The sequence below is a fragment of the Asparagus officinalis genome, chromosome 4 (genome assembly GCF_001876935.1).
Source record: "Asparagus officinalis chromosome 4, Aspof.V1, whole genome shotgun sequence".
Lineage (NCBI taxonomy): Eukaryota > Viridiplantae > Streptophyta > Magnoliopsida > Asparagales > Asparagaceae > Asparagus > Asparagus officinalis.
Window position 1 is genome coordinate 8,954,607 of NC_033797.1, and position 10,473 is coordinate 8,965,079.

At 34.4% G+C, this 10,473-nt stretch overlaps 1 protein-coding gene across 2 annotated transcripts in view; it reads left to right on the forward strand.

Moving 5' to 3' along the window:
• Positions 1-9,572, forward strand: part of LOC109836543 (sister chromatid cohesion protein PDS5 homolog A) — a 30,741-nt gene extending 21,169 nt beyond the window's left edge. The window contains exons 15-32 of one of the 2 annotated variants that reach the window (XM_020404462.1): positions 130-279; positions 1,401-1,469; positions 4,018-4,154; positions 4,570-4,687; positions 5,042-5,179; positions 5,280-5,485; positions 5,603-5,750; positions 5,835-5,975; positions 6,073-6,153; positions 6,241-6,744; positions 6,822-6,889; positions 6,963-7,014; positions 7,548-7,634; positions 7,709-7,734; positions 8,254-8,337; positions 8,416-8,543; positions 8,989-9,080; positions 9,156-9,572. In XM_020404462.1, the coding sequence (XP_020260051.1) occupies positions 130-279; positions 1,401-1,469; positions 4,018-4,154; positions 4,570-4,687; positions 5,042-5,179; positions 5,280-5,485; positions 5,603-5,750; positions 5,835-5,975; positions 6,073-6,153; positions 6,241-6,744; positions 6,822-6,889; positions 6,963-7,014; positions 7,548-7,634; positions 7,709-7,734; positions 8,254-8,337; positions 8,416-8,543; positions 8,989-9,080; positions 9,156-9,191 (2,265 nt within the window). In that variant the 3' untranslated portion in view covers positions 9,192-9,572. The remainder of the gene's footprint in view (positions 1-129; positions 280-1,400; positions 1,470-4,017; positions 4,155-4,569; positions 4,688-5,041; positions 5,180-5,279; positions 5,486-5,602; positions 5,751-5,834; positions 5,976-6,072; positions 6,154-6,240; positions 6,745-6,821; positions 6,890-6,962; positions 7,015-7,547; positions 7,635-7,708; positions 7,735-8,253; positions 8,338-8,415; positions 8,544-8,988; positions 9,081-9,155) is intronic. The other variant, XM_020404463.1, reaches the window with a different exon arrangement.

Sequence of the window (10,473 nt, forward strand, 5' to 3'; positions counted from 1 at the left end):
GTGGTGGAACTATTCTTTTGTCTGGTATTTGCCCTTTTGAATTGATTTCTGTTTGTATTGGCATGTCATTTACTTATAGAGTCATGGTTCCCTTTGCAAGTTCATCATTTCAATCATTTCACTTTGCAGAAACTTGTACTTTCCTTGCATGAAGGGAGGAACATCCCGACTGTCTTACAGGCTTTGGGCTGTATATCAAAATGTTCTTTTTCAACTTATGAGTTATATGAGGAACAGATAATGGAGTTCATTATTGAGAAAATTTTCTGCTCTTTGGAGGTGAGCTTCATTTTATTATTAGCCTATACTAAGCCATATTTAAATTTATGTTTAGGTTTTCGGCATAAATCCCTTAAGCATAGCCTAAAAGAAAGCTGTTTATGTAGTATGTACTAGATGTATTATATTTTAAGTCTCAATAAAATATTTTGATGTAGAACAACCTAAGTTTTATATATACATGGGGGAATTTGAGATAAAATGAATTAATCTGAGTCTCATCTCATGAAATGAAATTTTTGTTAAGAAATGCTACTCTAGCTAGGATTGGAATATATACAGTGTCGTTAATTTGGATTTATTGAGCAACTTTTATTTTGTTTTGTTGTAGTTTTGTTAGGATAAAATTTGTTTTGAGGACTTTTAAATTGTTTTATTATCTTAGTTTCACTAGAATTAGAACTCAGTCTTATCTGAATTGGCATTCTCTGGGTCATCGAACATTATCATTGTATGACTTTCACTTAGTTGATTAATTGAAGATTGATAATTCTTTCTCGATTTTGCATGTGAATTACTGGATTAGGCATGAAGCTGAAATCCTAATATTGTTCTTCTTTTCTGCTTTCACCTTCTTCTGCATAAAGGAAAAAAAAAAAACTATAGAATTACTCAGATGTTGTCACCTTTAATATTTTAGTTTAAACTAACCATAATAATCCCAAAAACCTCTTGCTGTCTGTTTCTTTTTTAATTAGTATCAGAGTCAAAGAGATCTACGATTGCAGTATTTACTATAGTTCCATAGGAAAGCAAAATCCTACTCCTATTATTATTCTTCGTCCTTGTTGCCACTGTCTTCTCCATTCAATACCCTACCCAGGTTCAAACCTGCTACTGTCCCTCCTTTCAGACCAAACCCTTACCATCTAACACCAAAACCTTTTGTGTTTGCTCATCCAAATTGAATCTTCTGCGAAAAGCTTCCCTATATATATTCTTTTGCACTTCTCAGAAATTTGACTGTTGAAAGGGAACTTGGATGTAATTAAACTACCTATATAATGAACTATATGCTAACAACTTTCAATTAAAAAAGTCTTTGCAAGCACATAGTTGTAATTCACTTCTCATGGAAGCTTTTTAAGGAAATGGGTGTTTTATGTGCATTTTTTTTACAGGCTTATTCATCACAAGAGCATTCTTCTGTTGATAAGAATTTGATTTGCAGCTCGTCTTGTAAACTGAAGGTCAGTGCCAGTTCAAATTATAACATGACAAATAATAGAGGAAGCTAGCATATTTTTCTCTTTGCTGCTCCCTTCCAACTCAGAAGAAAGGGTACTCATGCATGTGCCAAGGAGCATGGTGACTAAATATACAAGTCCTTGCCTTTTAATTGGTTTTAGGTCATCTCAGTCCATAACTGGCATTAACCTTATTTTTCTCATTGTTGACTGTTCATTTCTTAAGTTCAGATGCACAAAGAACTTCCTGAAGTTCTTATTTTTATTTAATGGAATTACAATTAGCGGAGGGATTCTTCTATTTAGGTGGTTTATAGGTTTCACGTTTTATTCTTGGGTCAATCCTATTAACAGTATTGAAATCTCCCTGCATCTGTCTGTTAGTGTTATTTATAACTACTATACCTAGAAATGTATGTTGTCCATTCCTTGTGATTTTAGGTTCACGTTTTGTTAGCTTTATAAGCTACTTATGCATAAAAGTGAATCTAAAAGTGTTTATTATCCATCCTCAAAAACACTACTTTTGGGTTTATCTCATATAGCAAATGTCTCAAAATCACAGCATATATACCACACGCTGCTCTTTGTTTTTTCCTGTTAATTGTCCTGCAATAAAATCTTTTTGGTCACTTATTTTCTGGGTCATTTTCTTTTCTTCCATCCCATTTTACTTTGGCGCAGGGTATTACTATTTTGTTTCTTGGTGTATAGGTGTTAAATGTGTGGTTCAGGAAGTCTGAACAATGATTCAATTTGAGGATGGTGTTTATTTTTTTTCCTTTTATTTATTTTGGCTAGGTACTTAAGCTTTTAGGAAAAACAACTTGAACTTTAATCTGTCAATTTTCAAGGTACATTTCTTTTCTTTTTTGTGGGTTTCTCTTTTTACTTATTGCTGACTTTTAAATTGATCTGCTGCTTTATCTGATATTGGACCTACCTCACCTCACGACTAACTTTTGGTACGGATTTTCATCAGTCTACTTGGGTATTTTGATATTTCTAAGAGCATGTTAGCTTATTTATATATTTATTTATTATGTTTTCTAGACATCTTAGCACAGCACCATTTACCTTGCTGTGCTACCCCCATATGCTGAGTGGTCTTGGCTTTTTGTAATGTTCTGCATGATATCTCCCGACAATAGTTGTCCAAAATTCATTGTCCTAATTAATTAACCACTCTTTCTTCCATGGTTCATATAGTGTGCATTATTTTTAATATTCACTTAAATAATGATTTTTCAGGTCATTTGTGTTGAACGATTTATACTTCCGCAAACTGTTTGTTAAAGTATATTTGCTTTCATCTTAGACTCATTTTGATCTAGGCAAATTCAAACGTTTAATAATATACACCAGAGGCTTAAACTATGCGCCTAAAAGAAGTATATCCCAGTTCCCTACAACTGAGAATCAAGGTTCTATGGCGGGTCCTCCTTGCTCATAGTTAGCTTGGCTTGCTACTTCTAGCAATCTATAGATGGTTTATGTCAGGTTGATATCCATGTACACCTTAGTTAATGCTCTTGTCAACTTGAAGTTATGCTCATGCCAGTCATCATTATTTGAAAATGTTAAGATGATAATAAAAGGAAGTTCCATTTTGTAGCTAGGATTTGGCAACCAGCTGTATTCTCATCACATTTATTTCTTACATCACATTTCAAAGTGAAATATGCATTATGAAAACTAAAGACAAAGAAATCTTACACTCAGCAAGGCTTCTTTTCTTGAGTTTTGAACAATATTTCCTGACACTGACAGCTCTCGAAGGCAATATCGAGAGAGAAGAGTAAGACAATTATGGGAAGTTGGTTACTCACTTTGTCTTCTGTAAAAAACAGGAGGCATGTAAACAAGTGGAACCATAATATCATAATAAATGTTGCAGAATCAATTTGGTATTTGCACTATATTCTTCCAAAGGTCACTTCTGTTATATATTAGTATTCTTTTGGTTCTTTTTCTTTTCGTATTGCTGCACATCTGGAACCTAATTAATTTCCATTTTTTTTTCTTTCTATTTGCATCAATTCATTTGCCTCATCTTGTGTAATCTGATTTCGTGATATGGGATCTCCATAATTGATTTATCTTAAACTTTCAATAAACTGTACTATATTCCATTGCAAATATGATTTGACTTTCTTTGTCCTGCTTATGGATTTGTGGCTTAGATTGGAACGCTTCTAGTCAGGTTTTGAGATTTTTTTTTAACCTTACGAATATGGTTGTGAAATCTTGAAATTTGGGGTTCTAAAAAATCAAATTTGATATATCACAAGTTATACTTAGCCATAGGATTTTCCTTCTACAAATCTGTTAGTGTATTTTTTTTTCTGATGAACTATGTAATCTTGCCATCTGTGGTGTATTTATTTAGCATTTTTATTCAGTTTTAAAATTTGTTATTTAGTTCATCTGTTTCACAATGCTTTAGTTGCTAATGTGTTATATTGCTTCATTAATTTGAGTTCTATTTCAAGATAGGCCCCAGTTTATTCTTAAACATTGTGCTTTTGATTGACATTCATCCACTTTGTAGATTTATGGGATGAAAATGCTTGTTCAAGGTTTTCTGTCACATAAAGTAGCACATGCCAGACCACAAATGAGGAACTTCTTGGACATCCTATTGGGCACCATTAAGGGAAATGGCATCATGAACAGGAGCTCCTTAAGGTGTGCCTCTTCAGCTAGTTCATTCTTGGATGGTTGCTTGATTGTGCGGTTTCTTGAAAACGATTTAACTTCGGGACTTTCATCAGCCTTTAGTGCTGTAATACTTGTTTCCAAATTTCTTTTGTTCTAATGCATTCTGATGCTTAAACTTCTGAATAGGTATGCCTGCTACCATTTAATCTGCTCATAGTACTGGCGAACCATATTGCTTTTCGTTCCATTACTATGGCAGATCAATTGACGAATAGATTTTTGAATCTAATGTTTTACCTTTTTCTCATCATACTCATTGCCATGATAACTGTAGAATAAATGTAAAAATTATACTGCATGATCGGTTCCCTTTTACTGTATTCTGCATGGAATTCTTATCTAAACTTCTACATGAAGTGAATTTGTTGGTTCTTATTTGCAGTGAGGATGATGAGGCACATCTCAGGTTAACTGCTGCAAAATCTATTCTTCGGCTTGCTACTAGATGGGATTTGTATATACCACCAAAGATTTTTCATTTGACAATTATGAGGGCAAGGGTATGAATTCTGCCACATTCAATATAATGCACTGTTCGGTGACAATTAACATGAATAATTGGCCTGAAAGTTTGGATTTTTTATTTTAATAGAAGCTGTGTGATCTTAATCTTTATTTTTTATCTTGTATACATGTAGATTTTTATTATCTCACTGAGGATCATTCTGTGTCCCTTCCTCCCTCCCCCTCTCAATATGCAATTTAAGCATATTTGAGGAAAAATAAAGAAACACGTCTAGTTTCGTCTACAAAGGCTTATCTATACAAGGGGAAAATGTTTCTATTTGAGTTTATGCAGTGGTTTTTCTGCTTTAAGCACATGCAAATTCTATAAAGTTTCTTCTATGATCTAGCAGGATCCCTCATTTTCGGTACGGAAGTCTTTCTTGTGTAAAGTACATAAGCTTTTGAAAAATCATGTACTTCCGAACAGATATGCCTGTTCATTTGCATTTGCTTGTTTGGATTACCTGGCAGATATCCGAACTGATGTAAGTTTTATTCTTCCAGCAATATCTACTAAGATTTATTTCTTCATAGTTTTCATAACTTATAGCTGCATTACTGAACTTTCTTACCTTTTTTTTGTAGTCAATCAGGTATCTCACTGACTTTATAAAGGATCACACCAAAGATGATCACAACCACCAGAACCTTTCAGTTCACACTGCAGATGGAGGTGCAATGACTAACTGTCCAGAGTATATTACAGTCTTCTTGCTCCATGTTCTTGCTCATGACAAAAGTTTTCCTTCTGAAAACTGTCAAGATGAAGATGCTTATGCTGAGTTCTGCAGGTATTATTAAAAGTTTCTTTTTTATGATTTTCTTTATGGAAACAGATTACCCGTTTATAGTTTATAAATTCCACCACCTGTTCATCCTTAGTGGTTACCTTGTTTGTTCATTGGCAGTCCATTAATTGTTGTCCTGCGAGCACTGGTTCATTTGGACTCTGTTGATAGAAATAAGATTGATTCCAGTAACACACTATCATTTTTGCTGGGAATTTTCCGTGCAATTAAGAAGGCTGAGGATGCTGTTGATGTTGAAATTACTCCAGTATGTGATATTTACTCTCTTGTAAGATAAGCTATACTGTTGATAGTTACTTGATTTTCATTAATATGCTTCATCTCTGTGCAGAAATTGCATACTCTTTCAGATATTGGTTCATTCATTGTGAAAGTGCTAAGTCAACGGTCCAAGCCTTTGTCAACCACTCCTCGTGTAGTTTTGCTGCCGTCATCCCTTTATAAAGTGTCCCGAGATACAAGAAACAGAGAGGCAAGCTATTTCCCACATTCACATGCATGTTGGCTCTTAACTTCTGTTAGCTTTCAATTTGGAGACCATTTTTAACATTTTTAATTGCATTTTGTAGGCATATACTCATAACCAAAGGTTCCTGGATGAAGCATTTGTGAAAAAGATATTTGATACTTTTGAATCTAATATTGCTGGGGTAGCTATTCCTTATTTTAGTTTTCTGTATTTGTTCTTTATTTCATCAAATCACTTAGCCTCTATGGTTACATTTTCCTGTATACAGCCTGCTATTCCTGATTCCAGACGTATGAAATCTCGAGAGAACACTAAAAATTTGGATTCCATGAAGAACAGCTCAAACAATATGCCTTTGAAAAGACAAGCTGATTCTTCGTTGGGTAAATCAAAAAGGCAGGATGATACTTTCCAAATTCACGGAAAGGGAGTTGATGAAGTAAAATCACAGAACGTTGGCTCAAAAGCGAATCCAATGATGATAGTTGTGGATTCTTCAGAATCACCTGTACCACCTGGAAGTTTCTCTGCTCATGAGAGTACCGATGTAACTCCTGAATCTGATAACCTGATCCTTGTTGACACGGGGTTATCTTCTTGTGGTTCTGCTAGCATGAATCCATCACTTCCAGGTTCACTTTTGCCTAACCAAACTAAAGAAAAAGAGCACATTCTGCATGCAGCAAAAAAGAGAGAAAATACAAGCAATATATTTATAACGGAACAAATGAAAGTCACAAAGGGAATTCCACACAGTTGCCTGAAATCGAAGGTATTGTGATCACCTGTGCAGACTGAGTCTAAACTTTGTTAGCTTGCTAAAGCAATGGTTTTGCTGAGAATGTGTAGGTTGCTGGAGACAGTGGTGAGGAGCTAGTTGGAAAGAGGATAAGATTGTGGTCTCCTGTTGACTTGTGGTGAGCTCTGCTAAACATCAAATTAAAATTTTATATAGTGTGTCGTTCACAGGGTATGAACTTGTCCTTGCAGTTTTAGTTCTGGGACAGTTAATTCACATGATTCACAAAGCAGTTCCTACAAGGTACTATGCTACCTGACATAAACTGATTTGTAGTACGTAGAATAATAATTGCAGACAGCCTCTTTTTTTTATAGATAGTGACTCTAGAAAGAATAAATAGCACTACAGTTATCCCTCATGTGCTGTGTATGATTCTTGTATTACTTAAGTGTTTCCTCATTCGTTTTGCAAATGAATGTATTTTCTGTCACATTTTAATGCAAAGTACCTTGTCGGCCTTTGACCTATTCTATAATTCTCGTACCTTCACCTAGTATTGTAGACTGGGTGTGGGTAACATTTGGGTAACAACGGTCTTCTACAAGTCCATATACTGGTTTATCTCTCCCATACTTGGCTTTGTTACATTATCAGAATTACTTAACTAATATAGAAGCAGTTTTAACAATCAATTTTGCATAGTCTGGTTTTTAGATTCAATCGCTGTCATCTTCCATTGTGTTACTGTCGTAGAAATCAATCAATTATTTCTGTGTTATTTGGTTGGACATGACCTGTGGTTTATGTGCTAATTGATGCCTTTTGGTTGTAAGATTACTTACGATAATGGGAATGTCGAGCTCCTGCACCTGGCAGATGAAAAGTGGGAGGTTATAGACAGCAGGACATCACCAGATAAGGTTGACATCAACTTCTTTGATAATTCTTTGGAATATTGGATCCATTAATTGAATTATGCATTTTGTTGGTGCAGGCATGTGACTTTCAACCTAGAGAGTGGTGAGTAAATATTATACTTTGCATGCATCACACTTTACAAGTATGCCACATATTTTGTTATCCTTTTTTTGGGATAACATTATCCAAAGAAACTAAAGTGTTATGAAGTGATTCATTTTGTAATTTTGTTTTTGCCACTTACTCTTGTTAGTTGATCTTCAACAATTCAGGAATAACCGTTTCTTTTCACGAAGTATTTGTAAAAAAATGTACAAGTATGTTATCTTTCCCAAGGGTGCACCTGTCCTGTGAGAAAGCTTAAAAGTTTAAACTATGATTTCCTCATAATTCCTCTCTCTGTGTCTCTGTATCTCATAATTAGAACACCTATTCTTTCACTCGTTGCTTTTGTGGAGAATTCCTCTGTGCCTATATATTGATATGCTAAGATGATGGTAAAAACAAAGATATGCTGAGAAAATATCATGTCTTCATTCATGTGCTTGTACATCATTCATGGTTTTGTATCACATTAGTCTGCAACTCCTTGGTTAAGATAACTTAAAATGGTATCTGTAGTTTTTTCAGGAACGACCGTAAAAAAGATTCCACTAATGTTTCTAAATCTGCAAAAGAATCAAAAGATGAATCTCCTACAGTATGGTAAGAATTTTTTTTATTACTATTGTATAAATATTTCTCTTTGATAACACCCGAATCCTCTAAATGTTGTCGTTATAGGCTCGATTCATCCAGCAATAGACACGAGGATGCAATGGATGTGTTGGGCCAAAGTGATTCTCAAGGCCAATCGGCTATTTTGGATGAACTTAATGGACGTTTTGATCACAGATGTTTCCCTTCTGCTGGTATATAGATTTATCATTTTCATTTGACTGACTTTCTGTATAATAAAAATCTAATTCTCCAATCCATGATCCCACCATTACAAAGACTAGTGCACCTCCTCTTCGCTTCCAGGGCATGCAGGAGGGGGGGAAAAGGAAAAGAAACACTAACACATCACTACTTCCTATTGTTTGAGGAAAATCAGAGACTCGATGAGAACTCATCCCAAATTTTTTGGGGTCGGCATCAAAAGGACTTTTTGGGAATGTAAATTGTTAAAAAGCATATTTCCTTATTTGGCAAGGGAATGGAATTAGTACGACTCAAAAAAAAAAAACTTTGGTTTTTCTTATGTTGGTATTTCAATCAGATAGTCAAACAGCCTGTGTTCGTGTGTATCTTCTTGCTTCTATTGTTTACTAGCCTAAGGAAGTGCAAACAAACGACATAATTTTGGTGTTTCAGGTGCTAACAATGGAAAGAGCAAAAGGTCAATGCCTAAAGCTTCGCTAAAGAAAAGTTCCAATATAAATATAGTTGACGAGAACACAAGCATGGTAAATACTAGACCTTTTGGTATTTTTGGTATATTTCCTCCTTGATGGGCATGATATATATTTGTTTCGTTTCAGCTTACCCGCCGGAGCACTAGATTACGTAGGGCGTAGGGCATAGGCTTCAATATGCAATATCATGTTCTATAAGATGATAATTGCAATTATCTTGCGAAGGAACGCTTCGATTTCTCTCTCAACCCATTCCCACTTGAGAGAAAGATTGAGTTGCAGGAGTGTTGCAGGTTCAAATGTTTGGCAATCTGCTTTAGAGATTTTCAGATGGCTGGTTTATAGAGAGAAATCAATGCAAAAGAGTAAATTCCTGTGACGATGGTTGCAGGCTTTTGAGATCCTAAAATATTATTTGTAATTTGTTTAGGGCTGAAGCTCCTGATGAATCTCTTTGTAAAATATAAACCATCTCCTTGTAAATAAGCCTGTAATAACAAAAAAACTCATGCAGTACATCATTTATTTTAAGTTCCAGGCTCACCTGTTTCCCTATTCTGAGCCACTCCGAAATTTTCATGAATCTTATCAAAATTGTACGGGTTTTGTACCCGTGCTGTTTATACACAATTGCATGACAAGTTTTGTTGTACTGAAATGTGCATGAATCAGACCGACTCCCGTTAAATGTTCTAGTTTTGGTTATGGGTTATTTGCATATATACCCCTTAAATCATGAGTGTTTGCAGAAGTACCCTATAATTTTATTAGCTAGATGTTTGGATGGAATTATTTGTTTTAGTTGATAACTAAAATTGATACGTTCCATAGATACTACAGATGCACCATGACCACGTTGCCATGTATTGTTATCTGACGGGCTAAATTAGGTTTAATGACGCTAACACGTTCTCTTTTTTTTATATAATGGATAAAAGTAGTGATTCTGTCTGAAATTTAAGAAATATTTAAACTTATGAAATGACCTATAAAATAATTGAACTATATGGTGAGGTCTGTAACCCCTTAGATGAGGAGTTTACTAATCTGCCGCTTTAGTTGAGTTAATAGATAACTCTATGTTTATATAGGAAGACAAGCACTTATTTTGAGAATATAAAAACTTCTTTTGAGAATATAAAAAGGGCCAAATTTTAGAAAGCTAATTAAGCATTTTAATATTTTTCATAAGAAATTTTATGATCGGTGTTGGGACAAAAGGTTTCATTCCACCTTTTATTAACACTAGTAAAGTGCACGTGGGTATACTTGTTCAGTATTAAAAATTTTAAATGTGAATGATAAAATGATGAAGTGAATCGATGATTTAGATATATTCATGTAATTAAGATGGTTTAGATTTTACCAATATTCATTAAACCCACATAAAGAACGTAATAAGAGATCTATGTGCTAGGATTATTAGATAATTAGATTAGCTAAT